The sequence below is a fragment of the Staurois parvus genome, unplaced genomic scaffold (genome assembly GCF_062004578.1).
Source record: "Staurois parvus isolate SC_StPar_1 unplaced genomic scaffold, SC_StPar_1.0 ptg000124l, whole genome shotgun sequence".
NCBI classification, from domain to species: Eukaryota; Metazoa; Chordata; class Amphibia; order Anura; family Ranidae; genus Staurois; species Staurois parvus.
In genome coordinates, this window is record NW_028317920.1 from 4,124,621 (window position 1) to 4,145,987 (window position 21,367).

Genomic DNA, 21,367 nt, shown 5'->3' on the forward strand with positions numbered 1-21,367 from the left:
TTGTACTTTAGCAACCAACTATACTTAAATTGTGCACCCAGAATATTATCAGATGTAGCTGTGTATCTATGGTTCCTATTTTAGGGTGACAATGCTCTGTCTCCAGTTATGTCTTTGTTGTAACCATGTCAACTGGGCTTCCTATGGAAACCACAGGCAACACATTAGGCAGGAACGATGGTTGGTACTCCCCTGTGTGCTCAAGTTGGGCTTGCCGGTTGTGTTTCCATTTTTCCATCTTTGCCTGTCACCTCTTCAGCTATACATATTGGGGTCTCCACCAATATAAGCAAAACTCCTATTTGGGAATATTTTTGCATTGTAAGTAATTGTTGTGTGTTTTTGAATAATTGATCTTATTGGCATATAACTGTTTTGTAACACTGTATGTGCATTTGTGTTATGATGTATTGTCTTTTTTTCATCAGCTGCACCCTGTGAACCCCTGAAGAAGCTCATCTTGTAAAACGTGTCGGAATATAAGCACCTCCCTTTCTGTTTATGTTTTGTTCAGCTATTTTATTAGCATGCTGTAATCCATAATTGTCACTCTTGTTGTTTGTATATTGTTTATATATATTGTTTGTTGTTTGGGGTTGCTGAGCTGATTGTTTTTGCTATCAGGTTTAGCAATTTTTTTTTAATGTGGTATATACCCCAATAGAATGATAACATGATTATATAATAAAAATGTATGATTTTATATACACTTGTCTTGATCTTTTCCTGAGGGTAAAGTTGTTAGCACCTAAAAAGTTCCACTTATTCTTCTTTTTTGTTTCTCTACCAGTATTTTTGAGGATGTGGTGCTGAGGTATCCATTTGTACCCATTTTCTTGTTTTAGGCAGTAATAGTCTACTGCTGTTACTATTAGGAAACCTGCCCTAAAAAATACCATGCAGCCATTGCTGGAGACAAGTCAGAAGGTACGTACCATTAATAACTGGAGTGAATACTGCCATTCCCTCGAATTTGGGATCTGTTACTGTTTTGTCTAGGATGAGGCCACCAATACTAGGAAAGATCAAGAAAAGATTAATGTATGAATACGTTTATGTGGTGAAACCAAAAAAGATAGGCCTTGACCTTCTGTGTCATGACACTTTTTTAATCAACATTCCTTGTCCATTCATATATATACAAATACACAGCACAAAATTCCCATATAATATCCCAGAAAAGTCATCCACCTCCACCCTTGAAGGCTAATCAAAAAAAAAAATATATAAAACTTTTCTCTTTTAAAAAACCACAAAAGTGTCCAAAATATCAAAACAATCCCCACTAGTGTAAACAATTGTTCAGCAAAGTCTCTTTTTTTTCTTCTTTCAACAACAAGTCTCTTTCTCAACACCCGCAAATTCTGATGACAATATACCTCAAAAGAAAAAAACTCAACATAGTGTCTTTTTTTTCTTTTGAGGTATATTGTCATCAGAATTTGCGGGTGTTGAGAAAGAGACTTGTTGTTGAAAGAAGAAAAAAGAGACTTTGCTGAACAATTGTTTACACTAGTGGGGATTGTTTTGATATTTTGAACACTTTTGTGTTTTTTTAAAAGAGAAAAGTTTTATATATATATATTTTTTTTTCCTTGTCCATTCACTTTGTAAGATCAGTACATTTAAAGCCAACCAACACATCAACTACGGTTCACCAAAAGTGCACAGATTTACAGCAAATATGGGCCATTTAGCACTCTATGAAGCTAACTTCAGCATAGTTTGTTATGTTATCAGCTGTCTTGTCTTGACACACAGCACAGTTCCCAGTATCACACTTATCAGGCTGTATATGAGCTTATAATAATATAATAAAATACCTTTTTGTGTAAAATCCAAAAATAATTCACAATAATTCAAAAATATCTACAAATATAATCATAAAATGTCCAATTCGAATGTGTCCAACAAAATGTGTCCAACAAAATCAAAAAGTTCAAATTCTAAACTTCCAGTGAGAATTCCAGTAAGAAGGATAATAATCCTAATTTTGCAGCGAAAAAACCTCAAAACAAAGAAATAAACTATAGTGCATTACCCTTAAATAAATAAATAATACTCCTCTGTGAGTATTTGTATGCATATTCAATACTATGGAATCAAAAACTCTTCTTATTCCTTCATTTCCAGGATTAGATTTCCAAGGTCCTTACAAAGATAAGAAGGCTCTTTTAGACTGATCATCAAGGCATAGAAATAAATTTATTAGCAACTTACATCTGAAAAAGGAACTTCCAGCTCCTATAATGGTTCTCTAATGAAATCTGCAGTCAATGGCTGAAAACCATATGTTTCAAACCAGCAAAATGGCCGCGGCGACACTTCCGGTTAGCGTGCATGCGTCTTGACGTTACATCCACTAACGCATTTCGTCACTTCTGGACTTCATCTGAAGGGATCTGTATATGAGCTTCTAGGACTTGATGAGAAAATTCTCAGGCAGGTCTTAAGCAGCCCATAGATTAGGCAATTTATCAGTGGTGGAAGGAAAGAAAATCACTTGATTTCCCCATCAACACAGTTAGTTTTGATGGGGGAATCCCTCTTGCAGGGCTATTGTGTGGGGGGGTTGGCGTAGGCAGAACACAATGATGCAAAAAATCCGACAGGTTGGTTGTCCAGTTTACCAATAGATGGATCAAATCTCGCCCGGTCCCTGCTGAACCAGCCAAGATTTGATCCATCTATGGCCATATTTGTTTAACCACTTGCCGTCCACCTGCTGTTTATAAACGGCAGGGCGGTGGCAGTCCAGGGGCAGGTTTCTGTTCATAAACGGCACCCGCCTTTTCTAGCTGTGCGCGCTCCCTGGGAGCGCGCAGCACCGCGATCTGGTGCCCGCTGTGTCCTCCGGACACAGTGGAACACCGATCGTCGTACGGGACCTCTGTACGAGGTCCCGATCATGTGATCACTGATTGGCCAATCAGTGATCACATGCAAAGTAGTAAGCAAGATGTCACTTGTGACATCATTGCTTACTACGTGTGAAATCTGTGAATGATCACAGAGGTCACATGGTACAAGGCTATTCACAACAGCCTTGTACCATGTGACAAGCTGTGACCAATCACAGCTCACTCAGTACTTCCCAATGACTGCAAGAATGCAGACAGAGAGAAAGAGAAATGATTGCTTTTACATCCTATATGGGTGTAAAAGCAATCAGTGTAAAAAAAAAAAAAAAAAAATCTTCATCACCCCCCACAAGTAGTACAGTGTCATCATGGTGACACTGTACTACTAGGGTGACAGTATGTAAAAAAAAAATATAAAAAAAAAATAATAATATAAAAAATTAAAAGAAACATGTAAAAAAAAATGTTTAAAAATTATAATTTTTGGTTATAAACTAATTTGGATTTTTTTTTTTTTACTAAAAAAATAACGGAATAAATTTTGGCCAAAATTTATGATGAAATGTTATTTATTTGCAAAATTTTATTTAAAAAAAACACTTTTTTTCAAAATTTTTGGACTTTTTCATTTACATAGCAAAAAAATAAAAATCCCAGTGGTGAATAAATACCACCAAAATAAAGCTTTATCTGTCTCAAAAAAATGGTAAAAAATTCATATGGGTACAGTATTGCATGACCGCGCAATTGTCATTCAAAGTGTGATAGCGCTGAAAGCTGAAAATTGCCCTGGACAGGAAGGGGGTGAAAGTGTCCGGAGAGGAAGTGGTTAACAAGTAGATTTTCAACCTTGCTGCCCCTTCTAGCAGGTCTATTTCTCTACTACTGACTGGGGGAAAGGATTGAGGTAGTGCAAAAATGGCAAGTAATACACAGCAACAGGCAGATTACCTAATTTGTAACAATCCCTTTCATGCTCAACTGTCAAAAAAGACTTTAATGCACCCACTGGCCATGGGTGCCAGGCCAACGTGGAACTTGCAACCTACCTGCAACCACAAACAAACTATGTGTTTTTCTTCAATTTCAATGGCATGGCTCCTCTTATAATGTTACAACTGCCAGACATGGTAGCTAAATTTATGGTATCCCCTAAATAAATCTAAATCAAAGTATACCCAATAGCATATATAAAACACTTTCACCCTAAAAGTGTGACAATATGTGACTGATTATATGCTACCTACACCATATAAACATCTCCAAGCATGTAACAAGTGAAATAAATTCAAAAATAAATATTGTAAAATAAAATAGTCCAAAATAAAAATCAGTGCAACCATAAGAAATATGTCCTTCAAAAATGATATAGTCACTCAATGAAAGTTCCAAAAATCCTGGTGTTGAAGCCTTCCAACCAGGGAAGCCTCCCACGGACAAACGAAAACCTCAAAAGAAATGAAAATTCATGTAGTGCATTATCCCTCATAAATTAAATACACTCAATAAGCAAATATACTTTATCAAGCCATATCAAGCCAAAAAGGAACTATTTTTTTTAAAATTTGTATTTTTGAATTTATTTCACTTGTTACATGCTTGGAGATGTTTATATGGTATAGGTAGCGTATAATCAGTCACAAACTGCCAGACATGACTCCTCCTCTGACGCATTTTTCCCTCCAACAGGGCTTAATCATATTCTTATGATCAAACCCTGACTGAGGGCAAAAAACGCATCAGAGAAGGAGTATTGGCTAACAGGAGTACCCATGTAAGAAGCATGGAGCCATAGTTTTAATAAATTCAATTGAAAATGAAAGAAAAAAAAACACCAGCTGTTTGTTTGAGGACAGGCAGATATCTCCCCGCCAGGTTCTGCTGCCTGCTGTGCTTTGCTGAACCTCTTATTTCATTGCAAGTCCACCATACGGGGGGCCATTTTAAAGTGAACCTGTTAGCAAATGCACACTTGTATCCAAAAGCATAACTTCTAAAAGGAAAGGGAATATAATTATGGTGGTATTTGGGCAGCACAGTGGCTAAATGGTTAGCACTTCCGCCTGGCAGAACTAGGGTCGTTGGTTTGAATCCCAACCATGGCACCAGCTGCCTGGAGTTTGCCTGTTCTCCCTGTGCCTGTGTGGGTTTCCTCCCACACTCCACTGGTAGGTTAATTGGATCCTGTCTAAATTGGCCCTAGTATGAATGTGAGTTAGGGACCTTAGATTGTGCACCCCTTGAGGGTTAGGGACCTTAGACTGTACGCCCCTTGAGGGTTAGGGACCTTAGATTGTACGCCCCTTGAGGGTTAGGGACCTTAGATTGTACGCCCCTTGAGGGTTAGGGACCTTAGATTGTACGCCCCTTGAGGGTTAGGGACCTTAGATTGTGCGCCCCTTGAGGGTTAGGGACCTTAGATTGTGCACCCCTTGAGGGTTAGGGACCTTAGATTGTACGCCCCTTGAGGGTTAGTGACTGATGTGAATGTACAATATATATGTAAAGCGCTGTGTAAATTGACAGCGCTATATAAGTACATGTAATAAAATAAATCGTGGCGGAGAAGCATGTATTCCACACACTTGAACAAATACAACACCTGCAGTAGTGGAGGACAGAAAACTGGTGGGGTTTCAGGAGATGTGCCGCTGGGAAGGTGAGTATATTCCAGCGCCTTTTAGTAGGTGTGATCATGGATAGAAGTGATGATACATTCTGACAACGTCACTTTAAACAATACACTCTCTGCCGTCTCCAATGGCGTGAAAGACAGTGGGGGTTAGTTACTAAAACTGGAGAGTGCAAAATCTGGTGCATAAAAACCAATCAGCTTTCAGGTTTTATTTCCAAAGCCTAATTGAACAAGTTGAAGTTAGAAGCTGATTGGCTGCCATGCACAGCTGCACCAGATTCTGAGGGCACCAGTTTTAGTAAATCTCCCCCGTTGCTCATAGTAGACAGCGATCATGTGATCCAGCCTGCCTGTTACACAAGGATGTTCAGAAGCAACAGTTTTTAATATCTTAGCAAAAAAGAGGTTTATTTTTTGTTTTTTCAATACTAAGAATAATATTGTGATTTGCCAGTGTGGACTGGTATACTACTAATGAGAAATGTGAACTTTAATGATGGGTTCATCCCAGGGGCGGACTGACCATTTGGAAACTGGGGCACTGCCCTAGGGCCCGGGGTCAGTAGGGGGCCCCATGAGATGCCCCTGGTACCTTTTTCATAGGCTTTTTTGGGTTTGGGCAAGGACACAGGGGCCCCAGGATCCCCTATTGCCCAGGGGCCCCATGAGTTGTCAGTCCGCCCCTGGTTCATCCTAAAGTTACACTACAGAGACTGAAGAAGGAAGACTGCAATTATTCTTGCTGTAAAAAGAGGATTGAGGCTTTATAGGGAGAGACAGCCATGAACTCCTGAGTTCTTCCCACTGGAAATCACCAAATGGTTTTCTCATAGATTTCTGGAGTTCGGCTTTAATCATTGCATGGGATTAAGCCTGCTTCACGTATAACAGAATTGTTCAGGGGAGGATGTAGCCACCTTTAGCATCAGGATCCTAGAAAACTGACAGCTGGGATGTGACTTAATTTCTCTAGTTCTAATCTGCATCTGAGGTTCCCTCACCTGCTAATGGACATGGCTACAATGACCGGCTGCCAACCAGATTTCAAGACTTCGGCAATGGAAGGGGACTGCTTAGCCACCGCCACCCACAGCGGGATCAGGATGATGAAGATCACACAGATTAGTGGAGAGAGGTATTGAATATCTGCAAAGAGAGATAAGAGAGATTTATATGAAGGAGGGATTATATTTGAGCTGTATGTGATATAACTGAAGGTTTGGTGGGTAAGGTACTGTATGTCTTTTTTCGGACGACACAAAGGTGCACATAAGAGCTGATATTCCTGGAGGTGTCTATAACACGGAATATGATTTGGCATTGCTGGAAAATTGGTCAAAGCAGTGGAAACTGCAGTTTAATGTTTCCAAATGCAAAATATTCTATGTAGGAAAAAATAATCCCTTGATAGAGTACAATATTGGGGGTACTGTGTTGGCCAGAACTATAGAGGGTAAAGATTTGGGGGAGCTTGATGAATGAAAAATGAGCAAACAGCATGCCCAAGCAGTGTGGAAAAAAAACTGAATTCTGGGATATACCTTTGGGGAGATCACCTGCAGGAAGGAGGTCCTGATTCCTCTATATTGATCGTTAAATTGTCACAGAGGGATCACCTGCAGGAAGAAGGAGGTCCTGGTTCCTTTATATACATTTTTGTAACTAGAGGGGTCATCAGTGGGAGGAAGGAGGTCCTGATTTCACTATACAGATCTTTAGTTATCACTATAGGGATCCCCAGCAGGATGAAAGAGGTTCTAGTTCCTCTATATAGACATTTATATCACTAGAGGGATCACCAGCAGGAGGAAGGAGGTCCTGATTCTCCTATATAGATCTTTATATCATTGGAGGGATCACCACCATGAGGAAGAAGGTCCTGATTCCTCTACATTGGCTCCCACTAATGTCAATCACAGGCAGTGACGAGGGGGGTAGGGCAAGCTGCACTCTGTTTGTCTATGGACACACGGAGCCTGCTCAGGACTGAGCCCACAGGAGTGCCCCCACAGCGCGTAGGGCCCTCCTAACCCTCTTGTTTTGAACTGTATTGTTGCTGTATTGTCTCCTGTTATATTGTAAAGCGCTGAACAAACTGTTGGCGCTATATAAATCCTGTATAATAATAATAATAGAGGGATCGCCACCATGAGGAAGGAGGTTCTGATTCCCCTATATAGATTTTTATATCACTAGAGGGGTCACCAGCAGGAGCAAGGAGGTCCTGATTCCTCTATATAGATCTTTATATCACTAGAGGGATCACCACCATGAGGAAGGAGGTCCTGATTCCCCTATATAGATTTTTATATTACTAGAGGGATTGCCACCATGAGGAAGGAGGTCCTGATTCCCCTATATAGATTTTTATATCACTAGAGGGATTGCCACCATGAGGAAGGAGATCCTGATTCCCCTATATAGATTTTTATATCACTAGAGGGATCACCGCCATGAGGAAGGAGGTCCTGATTCTCCTATATAGATTTTTATATCACTAGAGGGATCACCGCCATGAGGAAGGAGATCCTGATTCCCCTATATAGATTTTTATATCACTAGAGGGATCACCAGCAGGAGAAAGGAGGTCCTGATTCCCCTATATAGATCTTTATATCACTAGAGGGGTCACCAGCAGGAGTAAGGAGGTCAGGATTCCTCTATATAGATCTTTATATCACTAGAGGGATCACCAGCAGGAGTAAGGAGGTCAGGATTCCTCTATATAGATCTTTATATCACTAGAGGGATCACCACCATGAGGAAGGAGGTCCTGATTCCTCTACATTGGCTCCCACTGATGTCAATCACAGGCAGCGACGAGGGGGGTAGGGCAAGCTGCACTCTGTTTGTCTATGGACACACAGAGCCTGCTCAGGACTGAGCCCACAGGTGTGCCCCCACAGCGAGTGGTTTGCTATGGTGGGCACTCGGTGAGGGGGGAGGAGCCAGGAGTGCCGCCTGGGACCCCAGACGAGGAAGATCATGGCTGCTCTGTGCATAACAACTGCACAGAGCAGGTAAGTATGACATGATTGCTATTTTGCAAAGAAAAAAATAGGGGTTTACAATCACTTTACGAGTCTTACCTCTGTAGTTGAAAAGGGTGCTGCTGACACCAGCCAGGAGCGACAGTGTGATCAGATCCCCCAGACTAGCAGCAATGGGTGTGGCCACATTATCAGGATTTATGCCGAGTTTCCTGGATGCCACGATGACTCCAATCATCACCAGACCTACCGGACACCAAAATACGGAGATGTCATAATTGGTCACTTGGGTTTTTCTCTTTCTCCTTCTTCTGGAAGCACAGTATTAGAATTTTGTCTTATTTAAAACTGAATTCCAGGTGTGGACATTTTTGTATAGTTACATCAGTCCAGATTGGAGCATTATAAATATTTATGTTCCATACCTGGAAGATCGACCTGCTGTGTTCACAAAGGGGCAGCCACTCGGCGCAGGACCAAGAAGACAGCGGCAATCACTGGAGGTGCCTAATACGGTGATTTCCAGCTTCCCTGGGATCCCTCAGGTGTGGAACATACAGTACATACCAGGGGCGGACTGACAACTCATGGGGCCCCCGGGCAATAGGGGATCATGGGGCACTTGTGTCCTTGCCCAAACTCAAAAAAGCCTATGAAAAAGGTCCCAGGGGCATCTCATGGGGCCCCCTACTGACCCCGGGCCCTCGGGCAGTCCCTGAGTTTCCATATGGTCAGTCCGCCCCTGGTACATACTTATACTGGTCCAAGCTGGAACAATTTAGCTATGCAAAAATATCCATAACTTTAATTCATCTTTAACCTACCTTTCTATATTGTTTATTATGTCAAAATTGAAAGTACATTTTACCATTAACACCTGAATCTGCCCCTGTAGGGTTTACAGTTTACGGGTTCCCACGCACACACATACACACTGGAGCTAATCTAATGGAAACGCTCAATTGGACATATTCTACTTGTCACGGGTTGTTTTTTACTTGTTTGTACTTGTTCCCCTTTAATATTATTTCAAGCTGAACTTTGGGATAGGATTTCATTTGGCCTATTAAAGCTGTATTAAACCCAAAATCAAAAATATAATATACTGCAGCTTATCAATCATTAGATGTGGTGGCAGCATTAGTTTTCCTTATTTTTAAGACATTTTTTTCCCCTCTGTTTTCACCTGGTGATCTGGCCAGTAACACACCTCCTGTATTAGAGCGCCCCCCTCTCTTGATGAACGAGCACAGGAGGCACCTTTAGACAGCAACATTGTCAGTCTGAGGGGAGGGAGTGTTAGATGTACTAGCAGATTTAAAGATACTCACAAAGTGAAGCCAATCTACAGCTCACACTTTAAAAGCAGTTACAGCAAACATTTTTTTTTCCTTTTGGGATAAAGGTGTTTTATAAATAAATAAAAGCTGATCATTGTAAGCACTCTTGTCAGTGGAAAATGGTTTGTCTCAACTCGGTAACTGATGAATTCTTCTGAAGTGCTAGTCCTTTTGAAAAACAACAGACTAGCCTGATCACCAGCTAAAAACAGAAGAAAGACAGTTTAAAAAAGTAAACTCATGCAGTATCACATATAAAAATTGGTAATCTGCAATATAAAAAAAATGCTTTTGCTTTTGGGTTGAATACTGCTTTAATTCCTGTTGCTATGGACATTACAAATGTGAACAAATGTATACAAACACACACATATATATACATACATATATATATACATATATATATATATATATATATATATATATATATATATATACACAGTTGTGTTCAAAATAATAGCAGTGTGTTGAAAAAAGTGAATAAAGCTCAAAATCCTTCTAGCAGCTTTTATTTCCATCCACACAAATGCATTGGGAACACGACACATTCTATTCCAAATCAAAACATGAAGAAAAATAGATCAAATTTGTGTTGTTCCTCTAAAAAAAGGAAGAAAAGTGAATATTAGACTGTTCAAAAAAAATCGCAGTGTTTGTATTCTTCTTTACAAACTCAAACATTCACTATATAAACTGAGAAATGTTTGAAGATTTTGCTTTCCTTTGAATGACTTCATGAATATTTGGTTGTAGTCGCACTGTTTCTGAGAACTGCTGTACATCTGTGTTGCATGGAGTCACCCAACTTCTGGCCCCTGTGATCAGGTATTCCAGCCCAGGATGATTGGACGACATTCCACAGTTCTTCTCTATTTCTTGGTTTTGCCTCAGAAACTGCATTTTTGATGTCACCCCACAAGTTTTCTATTGGATTAAGATCCGGGGATCTTAACGTCCATCTTGTTGGTCTGGAACCAAGATGTTGCACGTTTACTGGTGTGTTTGGGGTCATTGTCTTGTTGGAACACCCATTTCAAGGGCATTTCCTCTTCAGCATAAGGCAACATGACCTCTTCAAGTATTCTGATGTATTCAAACTGATCCATGATCCCTGGTATGCGATAAATAGGCCCAACACCGTAGTATGAGAAACATCCCCATATCATGATGCTTGCACCACCATGCTTCACTGTCTTCACAGTGTCCTGTGGCTTGAATTCAGTGTTTGGGGGTCGTCTGACAAACTGTCTCCGGCCACTAGACCCAAAAAGAACAATCTTACTTTCATCAGTCCACAAAATGTTGCACCATTTCTCTTTAGGCCAGTCAATGTGCTCTTTGGCAGATTGTAACCTCTTCAGCACACGTCTTTTTTCCAACAGTGGGACTTTGCGGGGGCTTCTTGCAGATAGCTTGGCTTCACATAGGCGTCTTCTAATTGTAACAGTCCTCACAGGGAACGTCACACCTTCTTTCATCTTCCTGGAGCTGATTGTTGGCTGAGTCCGTGCCATTTTGGCTATTCTTCTATCCATTCGAATGGTAGTTTTTCGCTTTCTTCTGCGTCTTTCATGTTTTGGTTGCCATTTTAAAGCATTTGCGATCATTTTAGCTGAGCAGCCGATCATTTTCTGCACTTCTTTATATGTTTTCCCCTCTCCAATCAACTTTTTAATCAAGGTACGCTGTTCTTCTGAACAATGTCTGGAACAACCCATTTTCCTCAGAATTTCAGAGAGAAATGCACTGTAACCAGCATGTACAACATTTGCTGCCTTCCTTCCTTAAATAAGGGCAATAATTGAACCTGTTTTTCAAAGAATGAATGACCTCACTAATAGAACTCCACACTGCTATTATTTTGAACATGCCCCTTTCAATGAGTGATTCAATGACACAGAATCAGCAGCATGCATGTCATGACTGTTGGGTCTGTTGGATTTCTATTACTCTACTACACCTGCTAGGAAATTATTTGCCATGTAGAAATATCATTTCTACCAAAAACAGTGATTGATCCGGTTAGTGATGTCTGACTGCTATTATTTTGAACACAACTGTATATATATATATACTGATTGTTTAAAAATAGTTTAATGAAAACTTTGGTACGTTTAAAAAAACAAAACAAAAAAAACAAAACATATATATATATTTTTTTTTGTTTTGTTTTGTTTTTTTAAACCTACCAAAGTGTTCATTAAACTATTTTTAAACAATCAGTGACGTCACTGCTCACAAATACAAACTGCAGCTATACTCAGGAACTCAGAGGAGGTATCAAGGAACTGCTAATATCACTTCCTGTCACTATGCAGCCCTGCTGGAACAAACTACAATTCCCATCATGCAATGGGAATTGTAGCTGTCAATGGGTATTAATGTTGTTAGAATTATGGTCATGAACAGGGGCGGACTGACCATTTGGAAACTCGCGAGGGCCCGGGGTCAGGAGGGGGCCCCATGAGATGCCCCTGGGACCTTTTTCATAGGCTTTTTTGAGTTTGGGCAAGGACACAGGGGCCCCATGATCCCCTATTGCCCGGGGGCCCCATGAGTTGTCAGTCCGCCCCTGGTCATGAATGAGCGTGAAAGATCGGGACTCTCCTGGCCTGTCCATCAATTTTGCTGTGTTAGTGGGCTAGGCATAATAGAAGTCTGAGATGCCTGGGTCCTCCCATATAGACAAGGGCAACATGTTAGTATAGAAAGAACTACAGCAGAGATGTTACACAACCGATGTCCTGGGGATGGAGTGGGCAAAACAGCCACTGGTCTTGCAAACAGGAAATAAATTCTCATGCAGGTTTCTGGAAGGGATTTTACAGTGGCTGCATCATTGGATTACAAATGAAGACCATATTTGTTGAAGGCAAAAATATCTAAAGCTGCCCTAAAACTTCTGACCAGAGTTCTTCTTTAGAGTACAGAACTAAGTATCATGTCTGTTCTTTATAGTGCTAGGATAATAATATTAATAATAACAACTGAGCTTCACTATATTTCTGGTATTGTTAGGAAACTAGTTAGCCTAGACTAGAGGTAACCCACAAAAAGGCCAGGAGAACTCCAGCACTGGATGCCAGCACTGCAAGGGCACAGTACAGTACTAGTGCACTAAATGTACAAATGAGATCAATGGAAATATCCCACATAGAATGCACAATAAATATTCAGTGTTAAGTGCAATGAATGAACACTATGTGCAGCAGTCCATAAATGCCAATGATGGTGAAAAATCACAGCAAACTCCGTGAGGTGATCACAGTGCCACTCAGTGTGCAGTCAATCCACTGATGGCCAAGCTGGCCCCTCACCTCCTTAATGCGACCCACTGGGCCAAACAGCTATGTAGGTGACCTTATACACCCAATAAGGTATCATCAAAGGATAGAATGTTTGGATAGATCCCTCCAATATCTTCTCCTGTCTCATGTAAAATGATACAGATCAGCTTTTTCCCATATCATGGGTGTGTTTCCATGGTTCTCATGCTAGGAAATGCATGCAGCTCCACTTGCTCTACAATCCCTCCAGAAATGGCGCCGACACTGGAAATGGCGTCACCGCGCCACCGGAAGTGATGTCAGTGCGTACCAACGCGTTTACGTCACGATTCACGTGACATCCTCAGGGTGACCATGGAAACTCACCCATGATATGGGAAAAAGCTGATCTGTGTCATTTTACATGAGACAGGAGAAGATATTGGAGGGATCTATCCAAACGTTCCATCCTTTGATGATACCTTATTGGGTGTATAAGGTCACCTACATAGCTGTTTGGCCCAATGGGTCACATTAAGGAGGTGAGGGGCCATCTGTGGATTGACCGCACACTGAGTGGCACTGTGATCACCTCACGGAGTTTGCTGTGATTTTTCACCATCATTGGCATTTATGGACTGCTGCACATAGTATTCATTCATTGCACTTAACACTGAATATTTATTGTGCATTCTATGTGGGATATTTCCATTTATCTCATTTGTATTTTAGTATAGGTTGTTAGCGCTGCACTATTTCTTGTAATTTGCATGTTCTTTCCTTGTGGTTGAGGCGAGTGTGTGCTGCTTATTAATAGGTGTTCTATTGAGCGCAGGAGTTTTTATATTATTTAGTGCACTAAATGTGCATTTACGCTTGGGAATGCACCCGCTTGGTAATTACATGTAAGAACCCCAACAGGTTAGATATATATATACTGTATATATATATATATATATATATATATATATATATATATATATACACACACACACACACACATAGCGAGTTCACTACCGGAGCAGGGATCTGGATTGGTGGGATCTGGATCCGAGTGGTGGTTGCTGTCTGAAAAGCGTGTTTTGGCCCATTGTGTTGAGGCCTTAGGCTTTGATAAGCAATTAGACTGTTCAAGTGGTGGGTGAAGGTGCACAGTCACTTTATTGTACTCGGCACTTAAAAAGCCTTTGGGGATTGTTTTTTTGCACTAAATGTATCGCACTTATTCTGTGTATGAATTTTGCTTAGTTTCTGCACTTTTATGGAATTCACATATTGATTTTCACATTTTTATTCTATTTATTGATATTGGGTTACTCATTTTAATAGTCTGACATTATAATGATGTTAATTTAAAGGAGACAGCACACCTTACTAGGTTTATAAATAATGGACACAGACAGCAAGAAAAAAAATGATAGGATCTTTAAACATCACCATCATTTTGACTTTGAGATACATTTTAACAAATCAAGTAATCACAGTTTTCCCTATGAGCACCAAAGCCAAGAAAATAAAAAAAAGTGATAACTCCATATTATTAATTATCCAGAGCTCAGGATCTTTTTAAAGTAATAAATGAGCTTTTGCTGGTCAGGACAAAAAAGGACAGCTCTTACCTAAGGACAGGGCAGCCACAAACGCCGTGGTGACACTGCTGGCACAGAGGACCGCAGCTTGGTCCAGTTCAATGTAGCCTTTAGACAGAGCCCCTAAGATGACGGCAGCGACAGCAGCTAAGAGCCCAACCACTGTGGCCTGAACCTGAAATGACAGTGAGGTACAATTTTATATATAAATAGAATGTTAAACAGTGTTCGCCATTATATGAAGGTACAAATATCATCTGGATTTTAGAGTTTAAGTTGATTTTTGGCAATAAATGTGCTTAGTTTCAGTTTTTCAGGTGTTATAAACATACAGAAAAATTACGCATGCTGCATAAGTGTTAATGCCAAGTATTTAGTGGTGATAAAATAGTAATAGGATGCAACTGATCGGTACTGGTGATTTGTGTGCTATAATATCAGCGTACAGTAATGACTTACCTCACCTGTTGTGCTTTAAACCTATATTTCAGAAAGAACCCGACTATATCCAATAATATATTCATTAAAAATGCAAAGATATATTACAAAAAGGTACAACCAGGGGCGGACTGACTATTTGGAAACTCGGGCATTGCCCGAGGGCCCGGGGTCAGTAGGGGGCCCGATGAGATGCCCCTGGTACCTTTTTCATAGGCTTTTTTGAGTTTGGGCAAGGACACAGGGGCCCCATGATCCCCTATTGCCCGGGGGCCCCATGAGTTGTCAGTCCGCCCCTGGGTACAACTAGTATCTCTATATGGCTTAATTTTAGTTACTGCAATCTACTGAACGCCAGGATCTTGACTAAGGGGAGGTTTTAAGTGTATAAAGCTCAACTGCATTGTTCCTGTAGTACAAGGAGTTTGCTTACATATTCTGGAAAGGTTGGTGACCAAAACTTAATGGTTTGATTGCAATGGAGAAAAGTCTGGTCACCAGCCTGGATGTATTCTCTGGCAGGGGTATCTGATGCACAATTCATACTGTGTTGCTGAGCTTCCAAAAAACAAAGAATGGGAAAAACCATGCCTTTTATCCAGGGAACCAACAAATTTATTATGAATCTTTGGGAATGCATAACTAACATGTTATGAAATAATATACCTAAATGTTCTATCCAGAGCAATAAAATGATGTGACTAACCTGAATTAAAGCTAAATTGCTGACTGCCATCTTCCACCTTTCACTGGAGTCATCCATCTGACCTGTGTTCGCCTGCAAAAATAACAAAGAGACAGAAGGAAGCTTTGTGTTACTAATAAATGTTCAACTTTTATCTCTTCAGAATGAGGATGGAATGCAAAGCAATAGATATGAATGACAGTTATGAAGAGAGAGGGTATACCCAAGAAGGTAAGAGTTGAATAGAGAGAGGAGAGGAACAAGAAGAAAAAAAAGAGAGGAGAGGGGAGAAGAGGAGAGAAAATGAGAGAGGAAGGCACAGGAGAGGAGAAAACGTAAGGAAATAGAGGGATATGATGCAAGGAGAAGAGGAGAGGATAGGAAGAGGGAAGAAAAAGTGAAAGGAGAAATTGAAGTGAAGAGAGGAAACGAGAAGAAGAGAGGTTAGGAGAGAAGATGAGAAAAGGAGAGGAAAACTCAGAAGGAGGAGGAGAGAAGAAGATGAGCAGAAGAGAACAGAGAAGTGGGATAGGAAAAGAGAAAAAGTGAGGGTAGTAGAAGTAGGTGAGGAGAGGAGGAAGAAGGAGAGAAGAGGAGGATGAGAGGAGATGAAAGAAGAGGAGGGCAGAAAGATGAGGAGGAGAGGGGAGAAGAGGAAAGAAGAAGAAGAAAAAAGGGAGGAAGGAGGGAAGAAAAGGGAGATTTAATAAGAGAAGAGGGGCAGAGAGATAGAGGTGAAAAAGGAGAGCACATAATAGACAAGGTGAAGAGAGGAGATGAAAAGAAGAGAGGTTAGGAGAAGACGGGAGAAAAGGTGAGAAAAGGAGAGAAGGAGAGCAGAGAAGAGAAGGAGGAGAGACAAGAGGAGAAAATAGAATTGGGGGTGAAGAAGAAAGAAGAGGAGTAAGAAATGAAAAGAGGTGAGGACAGGAAAAAAAAAAGATGTTATTAGAAGAAAGAAGTGAAGGTGAGAGAAGAGCAAAGAAGAAAAGGAGAAGGAGAACAGAGAAGAGGATGATGAGAGAAGTTAGAAAAAGAAAATAGTAAAAGAGAGGGTAGTAGAAGAAGGTGAGGGGAGGAGAAGAAGCAGAGAAGGTGAAGAGGAGATGAGATGAAAGAAGAGGAGGCCAGAAAGATGAGGAGATGGGAGAAGAGGACAGAAGACGAAAAGAAGGAAGAGGGAGAAGAAAAGGAAAGCAAATAAGTGAAGAGCAGCAGAGAGGCAGAGGTGAAGCAAGAGAGCAAACAAGAAACAAGGTGAAAAAAGAAGAGAGGAGAGCAGAAGAGAGAACTTACAGCAGTGGAAAGTCGAGAAGCCAATGTCATCTCCAGGTTCCCCTTAAGGCCAACCAAAGCTGGCACCAGTATGAAAACCTCTGTGATGGTTCTGAAGACATCCCAGTGCTGCAAAGAGTTAAACATACAGTGACTGCTGATTAGAAGAACTGGACATGTTATAAATCGGACAATCAGCAAGTTCCTGTGACTTCCACTTATGTCAGCAGACAAGATGGCTCCATCCCAGCCTGCAGAACTTTGACCAGCAAGAATCTTTCATACGCACAGTTAACACCTGGAAATCAGAAGGGAATGACAGTCCTATGACACCACACAATGGGCCAACGCTTTGCTGTGCAGCAGCTTGGCAGAAAAGTCCCCTTGATCTAATATAAAGCACAGCATCCATAGGTTTGAGGCCACAAGTTAAGCATTTTTGCTAAATAGGACAGGAACATCCTATTATATATGAATATACAGTATATACGAGGTGGTATCAAAACATTTTGAGACTAGTTTTGTAACACACCAACAGATGGCAGCACGAGGCTTCATGCACATTCACAGGGAGCACCGACCTTCATAAGTCAGTGTGCCAAAAGACATTGTCCGGTGTGCATCGGGAGCTGTGCACCTAGTGCCATTCTGACCGTGTGCGTTACCACATCTGCTAATTCATCATGGACAGCAAGTTAGAACAATGAGCAAACATGAAATTCTGTGTGAAATTGGGCAAATCTGCCACAGAGATGTTTGACATGATTCAGCAAGTTTACAGCGATGCTGCAAAGAGTCGTTCAAGGTGTTTTGAGTGGCAGGTGCGGTACAAGAACGGAAGAACATCACTGGAAGATGACGAGAGATCAAGAAGACTTTCAAGGAGCTCATCCCCTGAAAATGCCCTCTTCCCGAAGATGAAGAACCAGCTCAAAGGTCACTGTTTTCACAACATTGTGGAGATCCAGCGATTTGCCCAGTTTCACACAGATTTCAACGTTTGCTCTTTGTTCCAACTTGCTGTCCATGATGAAATAGCAGACGTGGTAACACACGTGGTCAGAATAGCACCAATAGCAAAGCTCCCGATGTACACAGGGTGATGTCTTCTGAAGGTCTGTGCTCCATGTGACTGTGCATGCAGCCTTGTGTTGCATGTTACAAAACTAGTCTCAAAAAGTCTTTTTCCTTCCACCTCGTATGAATTTGGATAAACCCAAAATACCTAGTATTACACTTAACTTAATTTATTATTAGATATTTTATTAAATTTTCCTTTAAAAGTACATTACAAAAGAGCCATAAATTCCTATTACATCACACACATATACTTAATCCCCATCCCCTCCCAGTACAAAAATCCCTGTCCAATTTCGTTTTATCCTCTCTTTCCCCTCCCATAGATGTAGTCATGTATATACTGTAGCTCTATTTAACCATTTAAATTTTCTGACTCTGCTACCGGGGGGCCTTTCATTTTTAAATATTTTTCTGTTTTAAACTCATTCCATCTACCTCACTTCTTTCAAAATTTTTGCATTTCATCTTTCTCCATAAAACAAAGTTCCTCCATCCCGTTAACATATTCAGCTCTATCTATTCAATCCCTCGTTGTTGGAGGTTCTTGAGCCTGCCAAAATTTAGGGATTAAACCTTTTGCCGCACTAATCAGATGGTATAATAAGCTATTTTTATATTGTTTTACTGGCATCTCTGTTTTATAGAAAATGCACACCCATGGATCCTTCTGAATAGATATCCCCCAATCTCCTGTATTTGATGAAATATCTCCTGCCAAAATAACTGAATATTCTGGCACTCCCACCATATGTGAGCCATTGTCCCTATTGCCCCATGCCTTGTTCTGCATGTTACAAAACTAGTCTCAAAAAGTATTTTTCATACCACCTCGTATAAATTTGGATAAACCCACAATACCTCACATTAACGGTTTACTCTCAACTTAAGAAGTTGTTGTATGAAAGCAATCTTCATTAGCTTCCCTGGGAGACTTGGAGTTTAGGGAGGTGGAGAATGAGTGCCCCCATTCCATTGCATTTGATGACTAGTTTGGCACCCGCATAACTTGCGGCTTCACAGCCGTGTACCCACTGCGCATGCGCGAGTAGTGCTGCGCTTCATGAATGGTCCTGTAGTCTTCTGGGACCTGTCATGTGTCCCAAAAGCCTACAGGGAGGGAGGGAGGACACCTTCCGTTTCCGATCGCCTAGGTGATCGGACCGGAAGTGGGAGCGGGTACCTGTCAAATTTTGGTACCTGCTCCACAAGGATGCCAATTCTTAATGGTGGGCGGGGGAGCAGTCCTTAAAACAGAACTTCCCCTTTTGGGTGGAGCTCTGCTTTAACCACTTCCCGTCCGGCCCATGTAAATAAACGGCCAGACAGAAGCAGTTCCGAAGCGGGTTGCCGTTTATAAACAGCCCCCGCATTAACTGCCTTCAGACACAGCAGAACACCGATTGCTGTACAGGACCTCTGTGTGAGGTCCCAATTCATGTGATCCCTGATTGGCCAATCAGTGATAACATGAATAGTAGTAAGCAAGATGTCACTTCCTGACATCATTGCTTACTACTAGTGAAATCTGTGAATGATCACAGGTCACATGGTACAAGGCTATTCACAACAGCCTTGTACCATGTGACAAGCTGTGACCAATCACATCTCACACAGTATTTCTCAATGGCTGCAAGAATGCAGCCAGAGAGAAGGAGAAATGATTGCTTTTACAGCCTTTATGGGTATAAAAGCAATCAGTGTAAAGAGAGAAAAAAAATCTTCATCAACCTCCACAAGTAGTACAGTGTCACTATGGTGACACTGAACTGCTAGGGTGACGGTATGTTAAAAAAAAAAAACATAAAAAATAATATAACAAAATAACATAAAAATTAAAAAAAATGTTTTAAAAAATTATAATTTTTGGTTATAAACTAATTTGGGTTATTATTTTATTAAGATAACTGAATACATTTTGGCCAAGATTTATGAAGAAAGATGATTTATTTTGGATGGTGAATTAAAACTGGCCATACATTGATCGGTTCAGTAGGGGATGGCTATATCCGGATCAGTGTGCAGCAGTCCCAGCTCAATAGGTGTCAATCCTTTGATCCACTTTTGTCGAAGGAACATGAAAGAACATTTCATGCGCAATTTCAAATGAATTTCTACTAGTATATAACCAGTTTACAGTAAGCCCAAGGGTCAGGTGAAGGTTAGTGATTGGTGGTATAGAGAGGGCAGTCACTTTACATTTATATTGGAAACCAATGAACCATCAATAATTTTATACATGTTGGTATTTTTTTGGTTGACTAACATAATTCCACGTGTAATCATTTGTAGTCCCTGATTGTAAGTTCTACCAGGCCCGGATCTAAAAGAATGCTGGGGTGCCCCCCCCCTTCAGTTTTAATGACCCCCAGGTCTCTAAGTGTGCATTTACTGATCCATGAGGCACTCGATAGGGAAAATTGATGTAAGGGGCACTCTGATGGGGAAAATTGTTGAAAGGGGGCATTCTGATAGGGACACTTGCCGTAAGGGGGCACTCTAATGGGGATAATTGACATAAGGGGGCACTCTGATGGGAACAGTTGATGTAAGGGGGCATTCTGATGGAAACAATTGATGTAAGGGAGCAGTATGATGGGGTAAATGTATTGTAAGTGGGCACTCTGATGGGTACAATTGATGTGAGGAGGAACTCTGAAGGGTACAAATCATTTAAGGGGGCACTCTGATGGGAAAAATTAATGTAAGGGGGCACTCTGATGGGGACGCTTGATGTAAAGTGACATTCTAATGGGGATAATTGACATAAGGGGGCACTCGGATGATGACAATTGATGTAATGGGGCACTCTGAAGGGGAAAATGTATTGTAAGTGGGCACTCTGATGGGTAAAATTAATCTAAGGGGGCACACTGATGGGTACAATTGATGTGAGGGAGCACTCTGATGGGTACAATTGATCTAAGAGGACACTCTGATGGGGACAACTGAAGTAAAGGGGGACTCAGAAGGGGAAAATGTATCGGACGTGGGCACTCTGATGGGAGCAATTGATGTAAGGGGGCACTCTGATGGGGACAATTGATGTAAGAAGACACTCTTATGGGGACAATTGATGTAAGGGGGCACTCTGATGGGGACAATTGATGTAAGGGGGCACTCTGATGGGGACAATTGATGTAAGGGGACACTCTGATGGGGACAATTGATGTAAGGGGGGCTCTAATGGGAACAGTTGATATAAGGGGGT

The 21,367-nt window shown here is 41.0% G+C and overlaps 1 protein-coding gene across 4 annotated transcripts in view; it reads right to left on the reverse strand.

Moving 5' to 3' along the window:
* Positions 1-21,367, reverse strand: part of LOC149467093 (solute carrier family 41 member 1-like) — a 68,565-nt gene that overhangs the window by 13,095 nt on the left and 34,103 nt on the right. For all 4 annotated transcript variants that reach the window (XM_089672291.1, XM_089672293.1, XM_089672292.1 and 1 more), the window contains 6 exons: positions 17,101-17,208; positions 15,826-15,897; positions 14,712-14,856; positions 8,586-8,732; positions 6,498-6,642; positions 936-1,015 (listed from right to left, as the gene is read on the reverse strand). In XM_089672291.1, coding sequence (XP_089528417.1) covers positions 936-1,015; positions 6,498-6,642; positions 8,586-8,732; positions 14,712-14,856; positions 15,826-15,897; positions 17,101-17,208 — 697 coding nt within the window. The remainder of the gene's footprint in view (positions 1-935; positions 1,016-6,497; positions 6,643-8,585; positions 8,733-14,711; positions 14,857-15,825; positions 15,898-17,100; positions 17,209-21,367) is intronic.